Here is a 26,048-nt window from a genome sequence, read left to right as displayed (position 1 = left end):
TGCTGGATCCTACTCTATCTCCATAACTGGAGAGAGAAATGGCTGGGTTTAGAAGTGGGTGCTGCTTTCTGTTTTTCACCATGATTACCCTGTGCATTACACTCAGGCATCTAATAAACCAGTGGTCTCCAATCTTTTTAAGTAGGAGATCACTTTCAGCATTTAAAAGCAACCCAAGATCTACCATGCACCGCCACCCCCACCCAGCAGGTAAGTCTGTAGGGAGGGAAGGGGGAGGCAGATTGAGGTAGAGGGAGAAAAAATTATTTGGGGGTGCGCTTCCCCAGCAGGTAAGTCCCACCTGGCCGGGGCCCCACTCAACTTACCCCAGCTCCTGCCTTTGTGGCACTGGCCCTCACCGTGGGGGCCTCAATCTAGCCCCCGTCCCTCCCCTCCCCCATGGACTGACCTGCTGGGCGGGGGCATGCACATGCGCATGCTATGCAGGCACTCAGCCCCCCACCCCAGCCTTGGATTGAGTTCAAGAGGCTCCAAGATCTACCGCAAGAGGCTCTGAGATCTACCGGTGGATCAAGATCCACTGGTTGGTGACCACTGTAATAAACCCAGTGGCCTGTCCTACCTCCCCATTCTCGGGTGGATCTCCATTGCCGAACGTACTGGTGACGACCAGGACAAGGGTTTCATGCTCCAGGTGGACTATGTCATACTCATCCATGGACATCACCTGAGATAGAGAGACATGTTTGTAAATAGACCCTGATGTGGGGAGACTTACTGCCATTTGGTCCAACTGACCTTTTACATCTAGTAATCCAAATCTCTTCACTAAATTCAGTAGTTATGCAGAAAATGGGGACTGCAGTCAAGTTTATTGGTACTCCAGGCACAAGGACACAAGCCTTAATGGAACAAGCAAAAGCTCTGCTGCCTGTGACACCCTCAAAAATTAATGGAGTGAAATGGGTGACATTAGGCAAAACTGGGCCAAAATCCTCTTCAAAAGTGCAACTTGGAAGGCAGCTGTATTCCCATGAAGGTCTTTTCTTAACAACTACTAAGATGCATCCTGTGAATTACTGAGGACCTTCAACGGCTGGGTAAGTCGATGGGACCAAGAGTGTCCAACAACTTGTTGCATTGGTTCCTCTATAAGCCACACAGTTATATGCACGTTCCATGTGGACAGCAGTATAATGTGGGGTCAGTGAGCAGAGCACCAGTCCCAGGCACCAATTTAATGGGGGGTACCAAAATGGAGAGTCCATGCCACAGCAGCAGCAGGCAGCAAGACGCATAGACTTTGCACTGCTGCTGTACCAGCAATAACTCGGGTGGGCAGACCATGCACAGCGGTAGACAAGATTCCCAAAGCAGTCCCTGGAACCTGCCCATCCCCCTCTTTACCCTTCTGTCCCCAGTCTCCAGCACGATTTGCTCAGGGCACAAACCCTGCTAGTTAGGCCTATGCTTGTAGGCTGAGAACTGGTGCCCTACCTTGGCATCAAAAGCATGTTTGAAGATTTCACATAAGGTTTTTGCATAGACCTGCGATTTCCCTGTTTCTGTAGCATACAAGATGGTTGCTTTGACCCTTTTGGCCATTGCCTGGCCCATCAGTTTGGCAGAGAACTTCACGGCTCTGGGAAACAAAAAGAAACCTGGGTGAGATACTAACAGGAGAAGACCAGTCTGCAATTCTGCACACAAACTGTCCCTTCCTCCAATATTGTTCCAGGTTACAAGCAGGGCTGTGTACTCACAGGGCAGTTATTTTATAGCACCAGTACAGGGGACAATATAAAACCCCATTAAAAGCAGCCACCACTCCAGGTAAGGAGAAAACACAGCCTGATTAGAAGGGCAGTCTTCTACACTTTGTGCTGGTGTAAATGATTGCACATTTATTTCTTTTAAGTCTTCCTCAGAGGCATTGGATTTTGGCTTTAGCCAAGGCAGGGGATTTCAACTAGGGTGTGCCAGTACTCCTGCTGGGACTTACAGTTGGAGGTTTCTGACTAGAGGATTTTGCCCCTCTGTTCAGCATCAGACTGATTACCAGTTTGTGCTCAGGAAGGAATTTTACTCCCTAGTCAAATTGGTATTGACTGGAGGGGGGGGGGGGGCGTGGGGAGAGGGGGTTGCCTTCCTCTTTAGCAGGGGGCATGGCAGAGACCTGGGATCTCTTGAACATATTTAACAAACTTTTATAGAAGCAGGCCATTGACTGCTGTGGTTCTCCTACTTTACCTGTGGTAGGTTCAGTTGTTATATCTTCTGTTGTGTCAGGGCTGACGGTAGTTGTACGGAGAGGTTAGACTATGGGATTTGTAAAGGATGGTTTGGAAAGGGATGATCCTGCCTCGGGCAGGGGGTTGGATTAGATGACCCATGGAGGTCCCTTCCAGCCCTACTCCTCTATGATTCTATGGTTTACACCAGTGGCAAATGGGCTGTTTCTGCCTTCTGAAATACACCCAAGTAATGCTGACTTTAAGGAAAGCCAGCCAACTCTCTCTCCTAGGATCTCCAGGGGATATTTTATTTTGTATCCTCTCCCATGCTTAGCTTCTGAGAAACAAGATCATTCCCTTTGTTTCTGATAACATGGAAAACCAGTGGGTTTTTGTCTTTAACAAGAAAAGCACACTTCCTTGTTCGTGCACAAGAATTACAGTTATCCGGGCTATTCCAGGAACAGTGTTTATTATTAACTTAAAATAACCTGCATTTCTATGTCAACTGCTGAGGCAGTTTTTCACTGATATGCTCTAGTTGTGGAAGCACATAAGCATGAATCTTAAGATGAGAGAGTGGAAAGGGGTTGTCAACTTCTGTGGGCTAACTACCCATGTATATACTTTTACCCTGTGGAACATGGAGCCTAATTTACTGTAGGCTTAGTCCATATTGAAAAAGGGCAAGGTTACCACAATTTAAGCTTCTACTTACCTTGGGATAAGAGTGCACACAGTGACAGTTACACAAAGAAGCTGATGTGCTGTGAAGCCCTGTCCACTTTTGCCCTATGGTAACTTGCTTGTTTGTTCACACTCTGTTTGTGTCATCATGGGAAGAAAACACTGGATTGCAAGAGTGAAAAACCTGGAGTATAAAGTCTATCATTGACTAACTTCTTCAGTTGTAGGATCACAAATGCAATGCTGTGCATGGTGGCTTGGTATTGTAGGTTCCTTCATGACAGTTATTCACATTGCCAACTATGTTGTTTTCCTACATCTCCTTTTCTTCTTTGTAAATAGGTAAATAAAGTGGGCAGGTCAGAGTTGGAGTCCTGATTTCCCCCATGCTTCTTCAGTTGGCAATATACAATATAAGTCAACACAAAGAGTACAAGGCCTCTTCTGTATATCCTATATAAATAATGGCAGCCTGATTTAATCTGATAACTAAGCAGTGCATTTAAGACACCTTTTCAAGGAAGTTTCCTGCAGCTTGGAATTGAATGCAAGAAGTTGGGTACATGTTAGCCCAGCTTCCATTGAGGTTGCATGGTACTGTGAAAGGGAAGTCCAGGATTCCTACAGTTGCAGATACACTAGAACCAGCTCCCGGCAGAGGCACACCAACAAGAATCTATCAGGAAAGCCCAATCTCCTCTGTGGTTGCGAGTGAAGGGTGTCCACTAGCAAAAGGTGCCCTGGTTTCAGGCAGGGAAGAGATTCCCTAAGACAAAACAATCACTTGGAGTCAGGGTGGGGGAAGGGAAAAACCTGAACTGGATTTCTATACCATCTACAACATGGCCTCAGGACCTAGCTGGGGATGGTCCTGCTTTGAGCAGGGGTTTGGACTAGATGACCTCCTGAGATCCCTTCCAACCCTGATTTTCTATCATTCTATGATACTTATCCCAAAGGCATCTCCCAACTAGAGTAGGATCCTCAAGGCAGCTCCTCACAATCAGATTCATTATAATTTCTACTTTCTTCTATTTTTTAAAAGTTCTGAAATCACCTTTTTGTGTCAGTTTCACCTACGTGCTGTCACATTCCACTGTCCTCAGGACCCAGCTGATTTTAGTAAAAGCCTATATCTGGACCCTCTGGTTCCTTCAATAGCAGTCTGAAGTATCTGCACAGCCTCTAAATAATCACAAAACAAAGCCGACCCAATCAGGAATGCTTTGCTCTTTCAGCATCATTGATCCGGGAGCTGGCAAAAAGCAGATTAGCTCAGATCCAGGCAGAATTAACAGTGAATTAAAAAAAATAAAATTAAAGCCACCTATACACTAGGGAACAATGGTGGGGATTTTTTTAGCGCACTTGGCAGGTTCACATTTTTATAAAGCCATTTATCAATTACATACACACATACACAAAGCAGCTATAATTAACATCTGTTGTTTTTCCTCCAAACTCAATAGCTCAATTAATCTTTCTGAATCTTCCACCTCCCCCAGGTTCCAGCTAAAACCCAGGCACCAAAAGCATATTCAAGCCAAGTTACGTAATAGACACACCATGGAAAGGAACTCAGTGGAGGTGATGGTCAACAGAGAATGAAAACAAAGTTATAGCAGTATGTTGTGCAGAGATAAGGCTGCATTAGCAGCAGCTGTAGTCAGGTAGTCTCAGTGATACAACATGCATGTCACAGACCAATATATCCTTTAGAATTCTTCATCTGATCTCAAAGTGTTTTGCCAAGCAGGTCCATATAATTATCTCCATTTTACAGATAATGACATGGAGCAAAAAGATTAAGAGACTTGGCCAGTGTCACCCATCTGGCCAGTAGCAGAGAATCCGTCTCTCCTAAAACTCATTCCAGGGTTCTGCCTGCCATGACCTAGGTGAATGATCCATAGAAAATAACCCTGCTAGTAAATGAAAGAAATATGGACACAAGTTTTTGCTCACTGATGCCAACAATAACAGGTAGTGTTTGTATTGGAGAGTCCTGGGAGTTATCTGTTTCTCGGAACCAAAACAAAAACTCTGACACATCATTGGAAAGGGTTCTAATTTTTTGGGAAGAAACTAAATATTAACATTTGTTATTTTACACCCTGCCCTCTCATTTACTTTTCTGATAGAAAGCCATGTACACCTCACACTTCTCCCAGAGCCTTGTCAGTGCCAGATGAGACAAGGTGGCAAAACAAAATGGCCTTCAGAAGACAACAGGGAATTCAAGTGGGTACAGAGATCCTGGTTTTCTCTGTTTAAAAATCACAACTTCTCTGATAAAAATAACAAATTCTCTGATTTTAAACCCCCCAAATCCATGTTTTTCCATGATTAGAATGAAATACCACTATATATATATGTATCAGTTGACCACAATGTTTTATTGAAACATTTACTATTTTAAAGCAATTTGGAAGCCTGCCAGTGCCTCAATCACTATAATAAAATAAATTCTAAATACCTATACATTTTAGTGTTTGATTTTGGGTTTTTTATCATGGAAAAACAGAGCTCTCCCTGTTCCCTTCACTCACCAGGATGCAGGTCCAGCTGCGGCTGCCCCACCACCGCTTTGTGGAGCTGAGCAGCCCTGATATGTTGGTGCCCTGGCCATGCCATTGCTCCTCACTCCTGACCCACAGTTCCCTGGGCCCTGCTGATCCCCCTCACTCCATACCCACAGCCTCCCCACCCAGCCCTGCCAGAGGGTGCCCCCAGCTGCCAGGGCTATGGAGCCAGGGACCCAGGTCCACAGCCCCTTGACCCCTACAGCAGCACCTAAGCCCTGGCTGCCGCCTGTGGAAGGCAGTGCTTGCTGTGGTGGAACAGAGAGCAGAGCCTGGCTCCCTCTCCCCATGGTGAGGTGCCCTCTACGCTGCCACCCCTGCTGCTGCCAGGCGGGCAGGGGCACCTCACCATGGTAGTGCGGGGCTCCTAGCGGTGGTGGTATTAAGCTTCCCCACCCTGCCCTGCTCTGCTCTGCCACCCCAGGTCCTGCATGCTGGGTTGTGGAGACCCCAGGGGGAAAGCAGCAGGGCAGGGAGCCCTGAGCCCACAGTGGGCAGCCTACCCCTACTCCATGCACAGACTTGGAGGGCATGTGCTCCCTGTGTCTCCCCAGGAGTGCATGAAGCAGTTTGGAGATGGCCCCCCCACCCCTGGACAAGATGCCTGCGGCCCTGTCCTGCTCCCTGCCCAGGCCCTGCAGCCATGTATTCCAGCCCCAGGCCCCAAGCCCCATGCACCTCCCCAGGGGGGTAGCAACCCCAGCCCCAGCCCTACCTAATTCCCTCTTTCTCTCCCTCACTATGGGGGCCTTGTTCCCCCCTCACTTCCTCTCCCCTGCCAGACTTGCCCATGGGAGCTGCTCTCCAGCCTGCCTGGTAGTCATGTGCATGTGTATGTGCGCACATACACATGGTGCCCCTTGCCTGACCACCCTTCTCCTGCTCCCCCCAGCCACTTGCAGGCTGCAACTCTACCAGCCTGCAAGGGGAAACCCACCATTTCCCATGTTTTTCTCCTTTAAAGGAGCAAATCTGGATTTTTCTCCTTAAAATGAGAAAATCCACATTTTACTGTGATGAATGGAAAACCCGGATCCCTGGTGATAAGACAACAATGCAGCAGCAATGCAATCCACACGTCTGCACAGCAGGAACACCAAACAGAACAGAAAGCTCAACACTAAGTTATGGGTGCATCACATCCTAGTACTCTGCCTTTCAATTTGTGAATGCAGCTTTTGCTGATACTTACTTTGCTAGTTTTTTAAACCCGATGGCTCTCTTTTTGGTAGGGGTCCCGTTGACCCCTTTCCAGATATGAGTATTCCAAGGGTCAGGCTAGGAGGAAGGAGAAAATCATTAGCCATTGGGGGTGGGGGGTGGGAGGGTAGAAAGGAGGGAGGGAAGCTGGTTATTCAAGAACTTCAGGTCTATTCTGTCCAGACATGGAGTTTCATTGGCCCATAATGACAGAACCAGTTGAGCTCAGACACTCTTCACATCTGTTGGGGCAGGTCAATAACTTCCTGCAGCCCAACTAACTCTTTAAGCCTAAAGATGTCCCTTCACATTAATACCTAGGTCTTTCAGCTATGACTGGGTGCACTGGGGTTGCAACAAGCTGTTGCAAAATAATGGAAATAGTGCTGACTTGTAACAATATTGCATAAAAAACCCATCCTGCCTCCCAGCAGTTAAGATGGTCCTAGGGGGCATCTACCACTAATGAACAGCAATGAAGATAAGCATCAGCTGGGGGAGAAGAGGAAATGGAATTCATCCCCTCGTGCCTTTCTATTTTTATAGGTTTACTAGCAAGGGAATACAGCTACAAAAATGTTTAAAAAACAGCAAAATTCTCAGCTAATTCAGACATTTCACATGGATGTCAGTAATCAGGGTGCAAAGTGAACTGGGTTCTTGGCGGATTCATAAGAGATGAACAAATAGTTCTTTTTCCTAATTGCTCCTTGAAGGCCCTTGAGTAAAGGTTGAATTAAAGCCAAAGGAGCATGGTTGTCTGGCTAAGGTACATGTCCTTGGAGTTCCTTTCCCCATTGTTTGAAATGTTAAGTCCTCTGCTGTTATCTTATCATTCACCCCAGTCAAAGTGCTTTGTATTGCAATGCAGGAGCTCAGAATAATATTTTCATTTCCCAAGCTGGCACAAGCAGCTCACTCCAATTTACAAGGAGGAGGGAGGTGATTAGAAAGCCATACCCTCATGGGCAAATTAGAGAGCAGGGTTGATGCACTCTGAAGAGAGATCTGCACACTTTTCACTGGGTAAAGGATAGAAGATAGGACCTCAGGGAGTCTTGGGATTAGGATAGAGATGTGAAGGGTCAACCCTCCTGAGTGAAGGGAACTCCTACAGGCCATCAGCAGTCAATGAGGTGTGTTAACAGGCCCCATCACCTTCCAGAGGCAACTACCTGAATATAGAATCAATCCAGGGACAAGGTAGAACTCCTGCTCTTGTTGCATCCGCTCAGTCTTTCTATGCTTGTAGGCAAGGGACAGGGACAGGTTATGAAACATGAGAAGAGGCCTACTGGTGGACAGTACCTGGTACTCAAAGGAGGGTGTGAGCCGATAGTTGAGCATTTCCTGGTGGAAGACTGGAGTGACACTGCCAGACATTGGTGGGACAATCCATACCCAGTCAGCAGGACAGCCCCCACGGCAGCGGTACTCATTCTCCATGTGCTTGATGAAAGACTCTGTGGCTGAGTGATGATCCACAATAGTCACCTTGTCGTTCTGGTGGACAGAAAGCAGGAGAGAGGCAGCAACTAAAGATTAATGCTCTCTGGACAGCAAGGATAGAACTGGGTACTTCAGTAGGAAGAAAAAGTTAGGACTCAGGGCTGGGAGCAGAGACTGGCATGAGATCCAAAAGCAAGTGTGTCTTAGCGTTAAATGCAGCAGGCATTAGGGCAACAAATGGCTTCCCTATAGAAAGCCAAGGCTGAAGGATGTCATTTTTTATCTCCAAGGCAAAGACATCCATTACATGACCTACCAGGAACTGTCTAGAAGGGCCCTGTAGTTAGGTCTGACTGAGAGGGTAGCCCTCACACATGCACTTCAGGCCCCCATACCTGAAACAATTCTAAAACCTTCCAAAATTAATGTATCAAAATAGTTGCCAACATGCCTGAAGGCATCTCCCCAAAGTCTGAGCAGGACCCAGACACTCCCCCCTACAAATCACCAAAGCCTAGGATGCTGAGGACGCATAAGCAGCAAGTCCTGCAGGCAGGTACCTGAAAGCTGTACAGAACAGCTATGTTGATCTCCACCAGTGCTTGGTCCTTCCACAGTGAGGAGGTTTTCCTCATATCCAAGTTCATCTTTTTAGCTACCTCCTGCAAGGAAATATAGCCATAAGTGAGCAGAGAGCAAAGGTCCTCTGAATTCTGCCTTGGCTAAGCCAGTGGAAAGAAGGACGTGCACTTTCCAAACCTTACTGAAAGTGGAAGTAGGTCCTTGCTTGGCACCAGGACAGCTAAGTGTCCAGCCTGTCTGCTTCAATGCAGAGCAGTGAGGTGGCCCAATTTTCTCTGGAGACTCAGGGACTGGCCAAGACTAGTTCACATGGGGGGGGGGCAAAAAGAGGAGAGCTTTCCACCCTGGCAATCCTGCATAGTAGGCTGTGGACTATCCTCAGTGGTGCAGGCAGGTGCTAGTAATCACTCGTAGTGTTCCCCTAGGGGCTCCGTGCTAGACAGAGTCTGGGGCAAAGAGGGTAATGTGCTACACCCCCTGCTCTCCAAATCATTTTGGCAGAGTGCAAGTGGAGTGAAGAACACAATGCACCCCTGGAAAGAGTGGGGGAGCAGAATTAGTTAAAGCACTTGACTCCTTCAGCACCGGATGGGATTTAACAGCCACAGCCCAGTTGTGTTTAGGATTACCACTTCTTCATTCCCTTCCTTAATCTGGCACCCAAAACAGCTCCCTTGAGCATACTAGAATTCACTCTTATTTTCAGCACAGATCAAAGGCAACACTTAGATTTAATTTACTCCCCACACAGCAGTACAACCCTAAGCTGGTACTCAGCTGCTCAGTAACTTCATATGTGCCCCACAGCATTTTCAAAGTGCATCCACCAACCCCAACAGCTGTCACACAAGGAAGCAGAGGAGAGGCTGGGTTACCTCCAGCATGTTGTAGCGAGAGTTATCACAGTAATCTCTGACCCCAATCTCGGTGCCCATGTACCAGCCGCTGAAAGGGCAGGCAGAGAACTCCAAGCCTCCGATCTCTAGTAGCATGTTAGAAACTGCTGGCAAACCGTACCACTTCAGTCCCAGGTCCTTGAACCACTCAAACCTGCCAAGGACACACTTGGGTTTACCAATCAGGTAGGCACAGGGAAGAGAACAGAGGGGATTTTCTAGTAACATTATCCAAGTAGATGCCTGAATGTACTTTTTCCTACTAAGTAGCCAGCAGTCATCAATCAGCCTGCAGAACCAGTCCTGTGGACATGAGAAAAGAGTTGGTTCCTATAGCAATTCCTTCCCCAGGGTCAGAAAATGGTGGGTGCATTTTCTTTTCAAATGCAGGAGGTGCAGAGAAGAGGTGCATAGCAGAGGACTCAGGATAGTGTGACTGGAGAAACAAAAGCAATCAGAAACCAGCTCTACAATTTTCTCATGAGAAAAGGACCAAGAGTCACTGGCTGTGCCAGTTTTACTGCAGAATGGAAAGCAGCTCTAAGGACTGAGCCAAATGGCAGAAAAGGGTACAATGTTACAGCAGTGGAATTGGGTTCCAGTGTGGCTCCCATCATCCCCTCCCCATGCAAAGAGATGGGAAAGGCTTCCCAGTGCCCTTAGAGAAACTTCATGTGGTTCCCTCACTGCAGACCCCCTGCAGCAGCACTCCAATAGGCTCTAGCTTACTTAGGATGTCTGATGGGTACTTCCAACACCAGCTCAGGGGGGATCTCAAAGAGTTCTGGATCATTGCCATTGGCTTGAAGAAGAAGTGGCAGCACATCAAAGCGACCCCTGGGTGCCTTCCACCCTTGCTGGATGCAGATCTGTAGGCAAACAGAGTCCTCATTATAATTCTTATCCATCTGGCCATTCAGTTATGTTACCACCTATCAGGCACAGGGGAGAGAAGGGACTTTTCAAGATTAGACTACCTGAAGAACTTCATTCTGGAGTATTTTTGTTTTTGTTTTTTAAATATAAGAGGTGTCTCTACTCAACCTGACTCCTAACTATTTGGGCTGAGTCATTCAAGAGTACTCTATAAACCAAGGTGTTGGTTATTAGCCATTTTTAATAGGAACTGATCATCATAAGCATGAATGCTGTGGACTTCTTGGTTACTACACTGTGCAGCAAGGCAGTGCAGGTCTATAACCTGGACTGTTGCTTCCAGAACATCATCTGAGCAAACGGTACAATGTGTTAGCTTATAGCAGAGACTCTGAAACACAGGGTGTCTTTGTATGTGCTCCGGGGGGGGTGGGGGAGTGCTTTAATTGGAGTAGTTCTTGGGAAGTGCTCCAATAAAAGTGCCTGCAGCATCTTGTGCGTTCAGTATCCCTGCACTTCAAAACGGCAGCGGGACGCTTTAACTAAAGTTGGTTTGATGAGCTCTAGTTAAAGCACTCCCGCTGCCATTTTGAAGTGTAGGGACACTGAATACATGAGATTCCAAGGCTGCAGGACTGTGGTAATTAGCACGCTCCAGCAGACTCAATGAATCAAGTCTGCTCCAATGTGCTGCAATTACAGTGCATCAGAGCAGGCATCTTGCACATCTACAGCAGTGGTGGGCAATTATTTTGGGTGGAGGGCTGCTTACTGAGTTTTGGCAAGCCATTGAGGGCCGTATGACAGGCAGCCAGGGGACAATAAATATTAATTTTCTAAATTTTTTAGGGGCCCTGCAGGCCAGATAACATGGCCTGGCAGGCCACACCAGCCCCCGGCCCGCATTTTGCCCACCCCTGATCTACAGGCATCCATTAATTCTGATTCCATCCAGTAGAGGTCAGTGGTTTATGCACAAAGAAGCACAAATACAAGTTGACCAGGCAATGCTAAGTGCCAAGCTAGCATTACAGCACATGACTTGTCTTGGGAAAAGCAAAAGGAATGTAACTGGGTCTTTCAGATGGACCCAAACACTGTAGAACAATATGTAGATGCTTCATGCTATCTGAACATCTGAGGTTTTCAGCCCTGTTGCTTTCTCCCAAACAAGATTGACCTACAATGCCTAGGACGGCTGTATTTTATAGACTTACCTCTGTCAGCTCCACATTAGCCGGGTCTCCAAGAATGGTACCATCTGGCTGCTTGTAACCAGCATAGCGGATGAGCTGGGTGTTCCAGATTCTGAAGTCATGCTTTCCATCTGTCCTTTGAGGGAATATAGTGATAGCAGACCTGAAAGGACCAAGCAGTGCCGGCATTAGTATTATGAAGGATTACAGTTGCAAGGGTGGGTGGTCACTGACAAGGTTGGGAAGTGTTGCATAAGTAGGTGGTAAGTCCTTGCCAGCATTTACAAAGCCTCAGCTGATGTGCCCTCTGGCACAAAGTTTGTGCCTGTGAATGTGATCAGATGCAAACTAATCTCCACATTCTCCAGGAAAAGAAAAGTGTTCCTTTCCAACAGGTTTTCAACCACTATGATGAAGATGCTCCCACTGAGATGAATGGCCTTGTGCACAAGCAGGTGTAACATAGAGGCAGAGAGGCTGGAGGGAGAGCTCCTTTTTGTGTGTAAATTCATCTCCTTTTAGCTACCTACTCTTCATGCCATTGTTCCATTAATCTATACACTAAACAAGTCACTGACAAATAAAAAGTTGGGGAAGGAGTTCATCTAGTGGTCAGGAAAGGGAGAGAAACATGTCTTACATTTCATTCCAGCCCAGCAGCAGTGTGATGCAGTGGACCAGAAGTCAGCAGACCCAGGCTCTTCTCTAACCACTGACTTACTCTGAACCCCAGACAGAATTATTCAACTTCTCAGTGTCTGGCTTCTCATCCATAAAATGGGGGCTAACAATATTCCTCTCCCTTGCCCATCATAAGCACAAGGTATTCTTATAGTACGGATCCTTTGGACTCATTGTCCAGAGCATTTTTTAAACGTATTCATAGGTTTGAATGTTTACAGAAGTCAATGCCTGTACCCTGGCAGCCACTGGGGCTACCCTTAGATGAAGAGTAGTTGAGGGGCAACACCTTTAGCTTGCACAAAAGTAACAGCATGAAGGTCCATTAAACTAGTGCACTTAAGGCATGCTAGCTTCTGTAGTCAACAGCATACAAAGGAGTGCTGAGATGAGCATCCAGCCACTTCTAACTCTTAGCCCAAACCTCCAGATACCCAATTAACAGCTGGGCCAACCAGGGAATGGTCTTTGGCATGAGTCCAGAGTTTGGCTTGCACTTATGGGTGAAGCCATAGAGAAACGCCTTAATCATTTTGCTTCTTGGTCCTTCTACTCAAATAGGTAGAAGAATTTAACTTCTTTTATCTGCAAAGCCAAGAAAGGCACTGGCCCAAGAGGACATTCAGTTGTAGGCACGGGCTATTCACAAGTATGCTTTATCAAAGGGAGCTAATGAACAGGCCATATTCTGCAGAGGAAAGTTCTTCAGTATGGAGAGACTGACTCATTGTAAAACCTGCTGCACAAGATCCCACAGCCAGCAAGAAAGCCAATTGCCATGCTTGGGCTGGTGGATCACAATCCACTTTCACAATACTGATGCTGATTTGATGTTCTCAGGCTCAGGAATCAGTAGAGAACATTTCACTGTGCTATGACTACTGAAAGGAAGGACAAGATCATCTAAAAGTAGGGATTAGGACTGCAGCAGAAACACACAGAACTAGCATTAAGGGGCCTGGAATCCAGATTACTTCTCAAAAGGAGGACAAAAGGTTCCCATGGCATGAGATTGGAGTTACTGGCAGGCAGGCAGGATTTCTCTTGCTCCAAACTAGAAAGACAAACATGGCATAGATGATGGCATTGACAGTTCCTTCCAATTTGGATCTTGGCTCCCCTCCCCAGTCCCCTGTGTGCCTCACCTGAGGTTCCCTTTGTTGGTGGCATATTTGATGTGGTTGCACATGTAATTGAACATCCCATGGGCTGTGGTGCAGTCTCGGGCATCAAACACCTGAAAGAGTTGAAAGGGAGGAGCTGTAGAACTCTCTCATTCTCAGATAAGCATGTGTATCCTCTATGCCAGGGCTCAGATCTACAAACACAGCACAATAGAAAGCACTTTCTGGGGCTAAAGGATCTACTGATCCATAGCTAGGTACCTATTTAGTGCTCCTGTAGTATGGGAGAACCTAATACATCAAGCCCTTTCTGCTCTGGAGAGCCATTTCAAATCCTGGAGATGGCCAAGACTGAAAGTAGTTCAGTGTTTTCAACTTTCTATTGCTTCTAGCACCTTGCCCAGGCTGCCCAGCAATGGGCAGGTCCATCACCAAAAGCTACCACCAGCTTTGTTACTGCCATTAGTCTGTCCTAAAGTGGGACCCAAGGCTGAAAAGGAAGTGACATAAGCCAGGAAAGTGAGGGGCTGTGTCACTGGGGAATCTAGGACTGGGGTTCATTTTCAGAGCTTGCTCTGTTAGCCAGTGCTTTCATTTTTGTATCCTGGCACATTTACTCCATCATCAAACTTTTAAGATGAAAGAAACAATATATCCAAGCTTCCCAGTGTAGGAGAGAGACTTGATTTCCTATCTCCAAACCAGACCAAGGTTCAGTATGACAGTTTTATCTAGTCTATGAGCTGCTGCGAAGCTTTAGACAGCAGCTACAGCCAAAATGCACAGGAGACAATTAATTCAAGCAATGCCCTTAACCTTCAGGCAAAAGCGTATCAGGCCAAATTTATCTCTGGTATATATATATGTGTGTGTGTGTGTGTGTGTGCGCGCACGCACACACATGTGCACATGTCTGCACATGTGTGTGCGCGCACGTGTGTGTGTGTTTACTTCACCAGAGATTAATTTGTCCCATGCCCTTCATCCAAGGCACAGCCACAGTTCTGGGTAAGTACCACATGGTACTCAGAGGCCCAAACCCATAACACTGTGCATTACAATAGTATTGTCTCCAACTTGCTGTGTTGCAAATGAAGGCACCTCCTCTACAACTCAGACAGCCTTTCACCAGACACGCATCTCTCCAGCTCAGGGTCATCAGAACAAATCCCTGTGGAAGTCTGGTATGCTCTTTGTATTTGCTGCCCAGAGCAGTATGCAACATGTCCATAGCAGCATGAGAAAAAGTTTGCCTTTTCCAAAGTATCTCCTAGGCTCACCAACAGGGTGTCCTTTTAAGGGCAACTTGTTGGTTCTAGCCATAGAAGAACATGCTAACCTGCAGCTTGGACCACTGAATCCTGCCCACACAGCGTGATGCATTCCGCCAGGCATGCTTTGCTCCATAGATCAGCTCTGTGTCCCGCAGCTGATAGGTTTCTGTGGCTTCAATCTCCTTGGTCACTTCCTCCAGTCTTTCCATGTGAGCCTTGGAACCAAACCTGAAAGCAGGGAGAAAGAAGTAAGTGGCAATCACCAATTCCAGTTCACTACAGAGTGCATCTTTCTGGATTCCACTTGTACACAAGGTTGTGCACACACGCATACACATACATATCCCAACAAGTATTTCTTTGGAATAAGATGGGAATGATCTTGAATTTGGGAGTCAGCAGTTTCCGCTGAGGCACAGAACAAGTGCTATGTGCCACACTACTGGAGGGAATACTATGGAAGGGAATCCCCATGGCTGCATGAGGGTATTCTAACACCGAGACAGAGCACTATACATCATAGTCTTGTGTGTGTGACCCTGCTTGCATTCCCTGCTAACCATAATCACAAAGGACAGATGCAGAACACTAGAACCCCAGGGACTTCTAACACAGAGCAACACTATTAGTGGGGTCTGTAGCTCCTTGTATTCTTGCGAAGCCAGCAGATTAAAAATGGACTAGCCACAGGGTACACATTCAGCTATGACATATAGAGCTAATGGTATGCTGTTTCTTGCTTATCTCCATGCAGCGAAATTCAGTTGTGCATACAAGATTGCACCATGTTTTGACCAGAGGAAACATGAAATTTTATTGCACTGCACGTGCTAAATTAAAAAAACCTTCCAATACTTGCCTCTTTATGGAGGAATAGTATTGATCAATGAAATCCTTAGCCAAGAGGAGCAGCTCCTCTTTTGTCCTGGTATCTTCCTGCTTCCGGATATGCTGGGAAGGTGTCATTACTGAGCCCATGCAGACCTGCTCTGTACACGCAGTGGCCTGAAGAGACAGAAGGGTGATATATGGACCTTAAATTACACAAGGCACCAGTAGTTACCCTGACTTGGCCAGTGGGTGGAGATCAGCTGCACTAAACAGGGGATGTCTCAGGTTGGGCATCCTTGACAATATTTCTAATATTTTTATTTTCATACTTATTTATTAGGAGAGGACCCTGACCTCAGCATATGAGTCAGGGGTGTATCTTATGCTCCCTGACCTGCCCTGCTGTCGTGGACTACTGGGGTCTATAGGAATCTTACCTAAGCCTGTTGTAGAGCTCTACACTGTCCTTTATGTCTCCAGAGATGGCTTCTAGACTGTCCTCAGAGGAACCAACTTCCTGCCAGCATTAGACAATTGCTTCTATTTCAGCATTTGCCTTACCTCCAGGCACTGGGAACTGCTGTAAAGCAACAGACCTTCCACCTCTGTAACTTCTCAAATCCAGGCCCTATGTTATATCTTCCCCCTTACTACTCTGTAGCTGTCCTACATTAATTATCCTACGCTAAAGAGGGAGCCCTCTCTAAAACCTTCCCCTCCAAAATCTGTATCCGGCAACCTAGAAATTTGTGACTCAAACCAGCCATGCCATGCTCTTCACTGCTATTGGTGCAGTCACAGAATCTGTAATTGAAAGATGGATGTGCAATTTGAATGCATTTTAATCAGTCTTCACCCACTTACTCCAACAGCATGCAAAGGTCCAGACAAACTTTACTAATCCAATCTGATGCACTCTAGTCAGGCCAATTAGATCAACTCATTCAAAATACTATTGGAGCAGGCAAGAAAAGATGAAGTTATCATTCCTCCCTGTTTATCAGCCCTGTGGTCTGGTTCACCAAGCTCAGAAACTGTTGGTTAAAACATTTATTCCTACTCACCATTGCTGTTTTTAGATGCAAAGTATCATGAAGCACTGAACCTGACTCCCAGTTCTTGATTTTAACAAACCTTGGGCACTTGGAAGGGCTTCCATTCACCACATTTTTTGTTGGAGACTGTCTCCCAGAGGGCGGTGGCTGGAAGGAAAAATAAAGATGAAGTATCTAGCTGCCGTTCAGCAGCAAGTTCAGGAAAACATAGGACAATATATTCACTTCTTCATCATGGAGGTCTGAATTAAAATCCTAATTATATCATAGACAAGATGAATTATGTGGTCTTGATTTCAATGCTCATGCAGATATGAATACTTCTAGGAAAGACTTGGTTAATATCTGATAATTGCTTCAAGGGAATGAACAGAAGGAAGGCATCCTCTATAATACCAACCTTTCTTTCTGCTGCAGGAACGTAGAGCCAAAGATAAGCACATAAAAGAAATGAAAGGATTGCTAAATTATGTCCAGATTGACTACTCCCAACTCATCCCCACTTCCCAAGTCCTCCTTCATAGTCTGTGTAGGTGTATACCTAGCAGAATTGTGAGGAAAAATCTCACTGCCATTCACTGACTGACATAGCAATGAATGCACATGGCCTGGAGGCAATTTGTAGGGGCAAGATCCTGTTGCACATGTTTTGGCTACAACTGTTCAGATTTGCATCTAAGATTCTTTGGGTAAATTTTTTAACTTGTACACATGACACTGGAAAACCACAGTTCTAGTGACCTTCAGAGGAAGTCAGTTTCTGCTAACAAACTCCATCCAGTCATCAGCACGCATCTCATCTCAGAGTTTATCTTTCAGTAGAATGCACAGTGATGATTTCTACACAACCGTTTGGCACTCTAGAAGAGCGCCTGAACATTATGAAGGGACATATTTGGTCTGAAGCTAGAACAATGCATCCAAGCCAACTTTTTCAAGTTTGGTAGCTAAAGGATACCTCTACAGAACTAGATCTGAACCACTTCAACCTTTGAGAAAGTTCACATCTGGATACAGACTTAGGATCTGAACTTTGTGACTCAGGTCTGCTCCAGTTTATACCGAGAATCAGGAAAAAAATCCTGTATTTATCATTGTTCACTTTGTAATCAGTGCAGAGATTCATACTCCTTCTTGAACATGTGAGGAGGCCATGACATGAGATCATACACCACAGAATGGCTATAGAGACACTAATTTGGCATTCAGACATAACTAAAGGACTGAATAAGGAAGAGATGAGCCATGATGACAGCAACACTTGTTTCAGCACAACCAGCTTCATGGATGAGCAGGATGAAAATGTGATGGATCCTATTTTAAGGACAAGCAGATTAAATATTTTAATCCAATGTTAATGGAAGTCTCTCTTTAAATAATCCAGTGACTTCAGATTGAGATGCTTCTCTCAGATTGGATTTATTTTCACTTCCACATTTAAATATAGAGAAAAAAAAACCTGTCTTTACTCTTCACTCACCTGACAGAGCTGACAGGCCCACTCGCTGTGGAGATAACTAGTGATGGACCCCCAGCCAGCAGTGCAAACCACCAAAGAAAGGGCTTACATTCTGAGGCTCACCCAGGACTCCACAGTCAGACATTTCAAACTGAATCAGCTCTTAAATCTGCAGTAGCAATTACAAGAGCTAGAGCTGTCTACCATGCTTTGTGTTTCACAGACATACTTCCAGTTCTGCTCTTGGTCATGCTGCTGAAAACCCCAAACAACTTTGCTCTTCTCCAGGTAACAGCATCAGTTTTATACAGAACTGAGAGCAGCCTTTGCCCCTGTGTAGACTGCTGTTTCACTTAGGAAAACAGCTCTTATTTTACAGAAGAACATAAGCTCTTACCAGATAACAGCAATACTGTCAAGGCCTTTTACTATATTTCCTATAGAGAAATGATCAGGAATCATATTCAAGTATATTTAAGAATACCCTTTCATGGCTTGGATTCCTTAGGTTGGCTAGATAATGGCAGAGCAAGATAGCTAGCCATGTTAGTCTGAAGTCAGGAGGAAGGCAGGGTAGATTTGCACTGTACAGACTAACTACATCAGAGCTATATAGCATAAGTTTTATAAGCAGAAGGCTTACTTAATCAGATAGTGGGCACATCTACACAAGACACTAAATGTGAAGTAACCTAATACTACTGCTCAGTAGCATGTTACATCAAACAGTAGCATGTTACATCAAACACAGTGCTAATACGCTACTGTGCAGTAGTATTAGGCTACAGCGCACTAGCGTCACTAAAAAGGCATGTGGTGATGCTACTGTACAGTAGCGCTGGTTACAGCACATTGATTTAGTATTTTGTTATACAAGTACTAAACTTAATGCACAGTAACTACAGCACATTAATGAATGTGTAGATGTGCCCACTGACAGTGATATTGATAATGACAGCCACAATACTATGTTGGTCGATTTAAAGTGACCCTTAAAAAAAATATCAGACCAAGCACTGGGTACCTTCTGATGACTACAACTACATACAATAGGAAGAAGGAAGCTACATAGATTTATGATTTTAAATCATACTAATGTGTCCATAGATTCTGGATTCGCCCTCTACAACTATGCTTGCTTTGCTATACTGCCTGTGATCTGTGTATCCTGGTGGTCTGCATATCCAACTCCCACAATACTTGTGATGACTGTTTCTTAAAGTCCCAGCTCCTATCACTTTGGGATTACATGAGAATTTCTGGTTTCCCTTTCTTAAAAAAATATGTTTAGCGTCAAACATACTGGTACCTGCCTTTCGTTCGGATTAAAACAGCAAGACTGAGAGCGGGACACTGGTGTGCAGGCAGCTCAGTGTCTTCATATTCACTGCCCAGGCTTTTGCGCTCTGGAAAAGTCTATCTAGCTTTGCTTTATCTTTCAAGTGAGAATTACATTCAGTGAGCTGATGTCTCACTTGGCATAATTCTATTGTCTTGCGAGACAGACAGATATCTACTATTACTATGTTTAGAGTTTTTATCATTCCAGAAAACACCTTTACAAAGCGGTTCCCAAAGTTTCAGAATCTGAAAGCAAATAAAAAGAACCCCAAAAATTAAATGTAGTCTTATAATTTTTTAGTCCAGTTTAAGGGACCAGGCTCATGATTGGCAGGGGCAGCAGCCTTCATGTGCATTTTTAGCTAAGTTAGGCAACTTTAGGGCCAGGGCCAGGGCCATTGTTATATTCTCACTGAATTCAAATGGAGTGCACCACCATAACTGAGAAGAACATTTGGCCATTTACAATCCCTGGGATCTTCACTCCATAAAAGCACATCAAAATGATGATTTCCCTATTTACTGGAAGCCTGTCATTCTCTTATCAAGGGGCTGCCAACGACAATGAAAAACGAGATACAAACGAGTTTCCTGTATATGTCCCTGCTGCTAGACAAATTGCTGCAAATTAGTGAATGCCCCAGGAATTACTATGAAAATTCATGCTTGTTGAATGCAGGCAGCCCCCATGCTGAAACACCCTTGTACCCCAGCCAGCCGGGTCAGAATCTACATGTGTGGTGCTGCAGAGTAAAACCTTTCCAGCAGGATAATACTTGTATTCACAAGTACTACCCTGCTGCAGAGCTTATTACTTTACTCCAGCCTAATAGCCCTGCACAATGTAGATGCTGAGACTTCACTGCAGAGCTAATTAGTCTACTCCAAAGTAAACATCTTGTGTAGACATGCCCTGCTATTTCTAACCTAGTACAGCACTCCTGGTATTCCCCAGATTCTTCAGTGTTTTATAAATACAAGGCACTTGAGCTAAGAAGTTCCACCAGCAAAGCGATGTTAGTTCAGGATGTGAAACATCACACAAATATAGCTCTATTAGCCATCACCTGGTGTGCATGTGGTTCTGCTGACAGGAAGAAGCTTTTGCTGTTCAGGGGATCTGGTATAATTCTGGCAACAGAAAACCCCCTTCTGCCAGTAAAGTTGTGTCTACACAAAGGGCCCAACCATCCTAGTGCCATCATTATAGTTAAATCAGCAGCAGCACTCCTGTAGTAGAGACATGGCCCCTGTCTTCAGAAGTGTTTGAACCAAACACCTAGCTACAAATATTAATAGACTTCAGGGTGTTTGAAACATGGATCCAAATAATCTAGTGTGAGTGTCTCAGATGCTCAGTGTTGCATTTTCAAAGTTTCCCCTGTAGAAACTTTGCAGAGTGAGAAACTTGGGTGAGAGGCAGAGGTTCATTATCTCTCACTGAGCAGGGAAAGATGTCCTGTGATCTCCTAGGCAATGGCACTAATGAGAGGATGAATTGTTTGGATTTGAAACTGCATACAGTGTGACCATAAATGAACTGACAACCAAGAGAAAAGGGCAAAGTGCTCTAAGCCTGTCCACTCACCCTTTCATTGGATTGCATTTTTTAAATCAAACAGTATCCATGGCTCTGTCAGAGCGGTTATATTCAATCCTTTTATGTTTTAATTAGGTAGCAGCAATATTAGTCACTCAAGAGCGGGACAAATGGAGAGATTAATGTAGCAGTCAGGGGTGCGCATGCATTATGCAAAAGACTTTTACAATGGAGCATGTTGGTACTTATCATAAGTGTGTAGATTAGTGAGCCTTCTGACGTTGTTACATATGTATGCGAGAGTGCCATCCAGCCCCCTGCGTATTTGCTTTGCTTGGCTGGGCATCTGACAGGGAAAAAGTGGAGGTGGGTCATTGGTTTGTGCTAGCACAAACAGGCTGTACTTTAGGGAATATCCTTGAGAGCAGAGATCCCCTTTTGAAGGCTACAACCTTGTTCCCCTGAAATACTAAAGGAAACCCCACTACCAGAGGTATTTCAGGGTGGTAGGGATGTGGAGAAGGGTGAGTCTAACCAAGGATGGGGGCTGGCTAACATGTTTTTATTCCCTGGCAAACAGGTTCATGGGAACCATTGCAACTGTGCTGCGATGCAGGGGTCTGTTAGAAGTGTGCGAGGGGCTGGACTGCCCCCAGTGGCTTGCAAGTCAGAGTGATATAAATTATATCCTTTGCCTCTATAATAGCCTATGGATCTGGGAGCAGAGTGCTCATGCTGGTTGTGGCTTTTCCCTCCTTTGCTTTATCCTATGGTACAGGGTGATGGAGAATTAGACCCCATGGTTTTGATCTAAGATAGGTTTGCCTCAGTTGATTATCCCCTACACGTACAACAAACTTGAAAGCAAACAGTCATAATTATTTCAGGGACTTAACAACAATTTATATATTTTACATCTTTCTAAGGCCAAACAGTCCTGGGAAGTTGGAAACACAAATGGCTGTCTTCATTCTATGATGAATGAACACTGCCTCCTTGATCTTGTTGGGCTCTTTACAGGTGCTGGTAGTGAGGATGGAAAATTAAGTTAACTGGATGCAAATCAGTGAAGTCAATGTGCAGGGTACTGGGCTCTTGAAAGCCTTATTTGTGAGAAAGAAATAGAAGGGATGGTATGATTGCACAAAGGTCAGCTGTGACCCACACCCAATCTGCTTTGACAGCATCTCTGTACAAATGTTTTAATGTATATTCACTTGTTTAATAACCTATTCAACCAGGTCAATTTTTTAAAAATGTGCAAAAATCCCATGGTTAAACTTTGTCAAGCCAGGAACGAGATGTAGCCATCATGATTGTAGTTGGTTCCAATTTACAGCAGTTCTCAAGGAGTTCAGTGGAACTCATCAGGGCAGTGACCATTCTGCTCTGTATTAACCCCACCACTCCATCCAGTAACTGCAACATGTCTTGGCTATGCCCCATGTAACACAGATCATTCAAATGAATGCTGCTCATTGCCAACACCCTGAGAAGCTTCAGGATATAGGAGAAAAAGAAACATCTGTGGGGAAGATCTTTAAATCAGATGGCAGCCAACAGCCAATGATAAGGCCATGTACAGACAAGAAGGCATGAGGCCCTACATTGGGAAGGATACACTTTGGCTGCATGAACACATTCAAATGACCTGGGAAAATTCTCCTGGGTTTGTTCTCCTGGTAGGAAAACTTACCTTGAGACACCTGAACGGATGTTCAAATGCAGAGGCCCTGAAAAGTCATGAGTTTGCAGTGCTGATGCTGCACAGCCAGAGGGTACCTGTGCACACATCTCAGCATGCTCTGTAGGCTCCATCAGTCTGTCTGGTGACAGATGGCAGCAGTGCACAGGGCAGCCCTGATTGGCTGACTCAGACCACTGAGGGGCAGCCTGCATCTCCCTGTAGCATAATGTGGGGATGGTAAAGCTTCCTGTTTGGCTGGAGTACACTACATCCCAAGTGACACATATCTTATGGGGAGGGGGGAAGGAGCAGAGCACCCTGAGATGCTGAAGGGTTGTGCTGTGACTTCTCTCAGAAGGGTAAAGTTGTACAGACATTCTCTCTGTTTCAGGAGAAACTCTAGTGGGAGCAATTTAACAGTGGTTGTCCCAGAATATTTTTCTCTCAGAGCAGTCATTTTTACCCTGGAAGAAAAATCCTGAACTTCTGAATACTCGTGCTATCTCCTAGGAGAGCAATGACTCTCCCAGGAGAAACTAAATGCCTGTATGTGGCTTTTGATACAACCTCTCTCATCCCTGCTCCCACCTAGTTCAGACCTGCTTGGCACAGTGTAAGTTTTAAGGCTGGCTAGAGCTGGGAAAGCAGTAAGTTTTTAGAGAAACCAAAGCCACCACCAAAGGAGGTTGTATAATGATATAGATAAGAAGGATAAAAGGAAAGCCAGAACATCTAGTGGGAAAAAAATGAGTTTAATAGCAGCTTAAGACTAGGGATTTCAGCAGCACTAACATGGAAAGAAATTAAGCTCTGAATACAGGAGGTTATAGAATGCTTATAGTCACAGCTATACACATGCAATAAGCTTAGCAAAGAAAATAAAAGACAGTGCTTTTACAGCCACAGGGGCAAGGACCAAAGCAATAACTTTAGCGGGAAGAGGACTGATGTTATTTCTCATCTCCCATACATTAACCAAGGCAGCTTAGCTAAGTATAATATGGTTCTTGAGCTCAATTCTCTGTGTCTTGATATTACATACAGCACATAGGTTAAAATCATCTGCATAGTTACAAGATCCAGCTGCACTATCTCATTCAACTACAGCTCCATAAAGCATAGATTTTCAGACTTTGAATTGCCTGACTTTCCTTCAGTCCAAACCAGACCCTTGAACCTTGGCAAAGATCTGTATCTCCTCCATGCACACCATGCAGACAATAATGTTTTTGGGTGTTTTCCTTTATTTAAAAGCCTTTGTCACCTTCTTTTTAAAAGCATATTTAGGGACCTTGAATAATTAATCTTGCCCCTATGACACACCCAAACCCAACCAATATTCTCACAGGTTGAGCTCATTAACATGCAGATTGGACATTTGTCTTTCACGCACAAGAGATGCCTAAGTACCCTGAGACATTTAGAAAGGTAATAATGGCCCTGAACTTGTTGGAGTCCCAAAGTAATTTTACCCATTTGATTATTGTCTACCATGAACATTCAATGCAGCCCAGGGACAGGGACACTGAGGACCTGGCAGAGAGTCAAGGCCCAGCTGTCTGAAATACCAAGCTCCTCAATCCCCTTCAGGTCAATGAGGGGGTTAAGGACATTTTTCTCCTCATAGAAAATGTTCAGCCTCTTGTAGAATCAGGTTCTCAAGGAGCAGGGGGTGTTTGGAGTAATGGAGACTATGTATACATGTGGAGTAATGGAGACCTTGTATACATGTGTGTTACAAAGACAGAAGCATAGAGATTATTTGAGAAAGAGTTATCCAATAGACAGGCATAGGGCTAGGGGATTAGAGACCCTTATTCTTTTTCTGGCCCTACTGGTATTTGCCCTTGTATAGGCAAGATCCAGTATTAAGAGTCCCTAAGTAAACATTTTGAAAAACAGATTGCAAATACTTTTAAATATTTAGACATAAAAAGTTCCCATAAACATACAGTAAAACATAATTCCCTGGAAGGCGCACACAGGAATATTGGTCTTAATCAAGATCTTTAAAGTGTTTTTAGGCAAGTCATATCATCTCCCACCAGTGCCAGATAATGATAAAGTAGATCAGGGACAGCATGACTTTGCTGGGTTTTTAATTTTTATCTCAGATTGTAAACAGTTTAGAGCAACATCATCCTACACGTGAATTAGGTCTGGGCGAAGTGGCTAGTATTTGCTTTAGATTCAGATTCGGCCGATTCGGGGGATGGTGATTCGATTCGTTGATTCAAGTCACTGTCCTGAATCAGCCTGGCCCATCCCCCCGCCAGCCTGGCAATGGCTGCCCCGCCCACCCCAGCTCCTGGCACTTGGATAAAAAACCCAAACGCAGTGGGTGCTGCCAGGCAGGGGGCGATCCCCACTTCCCCCCACTGCCCCACACTGCATGGGGGTCTCTCTATGAGCCCCCAACCCTCCCCAGCTCCCCCAGTTCCCCCATGGCTGCCCCACCCACTACAGCTCTGGCCCTTTAAGAAAAAAAACAAAAAACTTGAAAAGGGGGAAAGGGGGGTGATCCCCACTGTCCCATGCCATGTGGGGGACTCTTCCACAAACCCCCTGAAGCCCTGAGGCCACTGCAGAAGCAGTGAGTCCCAGGGCTTTTCTCTGTTTTTTTTCCTTAAAGGGCTGGAGCCATGGGCAGCCATGGGGGGGCTGGGGAGTGGGGGCCGGAGGGCTTGTGCAGAGCCCCCCATGCAGCATGGGGCAGTGGGAGGCAGCAGGGATCACCCCCTGCCTGGCAGCACCCAGTGAGCACTGGGGCTTTTCTTTAAAGGGCAGGGAGCTGGGGCGGGCGGGGGGCAGGCAGGGGGGCTGGGGGAGCAGGCAGAGGATGGGTCCTGGCAGGGGTTCCCCCATGGTCCCCTCCTCCCTTCCCCAGCCCCCTCCTCCCCCGCCCCCTACGTACCAACTCGGAATGGCTGCAGCTTCCTGTTGCAGCCACTGGGGACTGCCCAAATCATCAAAGCTCTCCGAACCTTTTCTGAAGATTCGGAGAGCTTTGAATCAATTCAAACCTTTTAATTGGTCCCCTGATTTGATTCGGATTCAGAGATTTGGCCACCGAATCAGGCCGAATCTCCTCCATATCGAATCACCACCCAAAGCTTCACATAGCCCTAATGTGAATACTGCACCTTGTACAACATGCCCTAATTCTGACTGGGATCCCCTAAATAAGGACATACCATATTAATAAAAACTGAGCTGGGAAGAGTAGTCTGAAGCCAAGTGAGAAGGAAAATTCAGGTAGGGAAAGAAAGCACATCAACCCTTGCAAAGCAATCTCATAGGCCAGGAACAGACATTACACATAAACCGGTTTAAGTGATCAGAAACTGGTTTAAACCTGTAACAGAATGGACATTCAGTGCACATAAACCAGTT

The 26,048-nt window shown here is 45.5% G+C and overlaps 1 protein-coding gene across 9 annotated transcripts in view; it reads right to left on the bottom strand.

Annotated features, from left to right (window-relative positions):
• Positions 1-26,048, bottom strand: part of NOS1 (nitric oxide synthase 1) — a 153,292-nt gene that overhangs the window by 28,053 nt on the left and 99,191 nt on the right. For all 9 annotated transcript variants that reach the window (XM_059713558.1, XM_059713559.1, XM_059713560.1 and 6 more), the window contains 12 exons: positions 16,638-16,775; positions 15,602-15,747; positions 14,808-14,970; positions 13,490-13,581; positions 11,685-11,826; positions 10,321-10,460; positions 9,571-9,745; positions 8,674-8,775; positions 7,973-8,167; positions 6,657-6,742; positions 1,459-1,603; positions 584-688 (listed from right to left, as the gene is read on the bottom strand). In XM_059713558.1, the coding sequence (XP_059569541.1) occupies positions 584-688; positions 1,459-1,603; positions 6,657-6,742; positions 7,973-8,167; positions 8,674-8,775; positions 9,571-9,745; positions 10,321-10,460; positions 11,685-11,826; positions 13,490-13,581; positions 14,808-14,970; positions 15,602-15,747; positions 16,638-16,775 (1,629 nt within the window). The remainder of the gene's footprint in view (positions 1-583; positions 689-1,458; positions 1,604-6,656; positions 6,743-7,972; positions 8,168-8,673; positions 8,776-9,570; positions 9,746-10,320; positions 10,461-11,684; positions 11,827-13,489; positions 13,582-14,807; positions 14,971-15,601; positions 15,748-16,637; positions 16,776-26,048) is intronic.

Source organism: Alligator mississippiensis, chromosome 10 (genome assembly GCF_030867095.1).
Source record: "Alligator mississippiensis isolate rAllMis1 chromosome 10, rAllMis1, whole genome shotgun sequence".
NCBI lineage: Eukaryota > Metazoa > Chordata > Crocodylia > Alligatoridae > Alligator > Alligator mississippiensis.
Note: the sequence above shows the minus strand (reverse complement) of the source record. Positions and strands in the feature narration are given on the sequence as shown.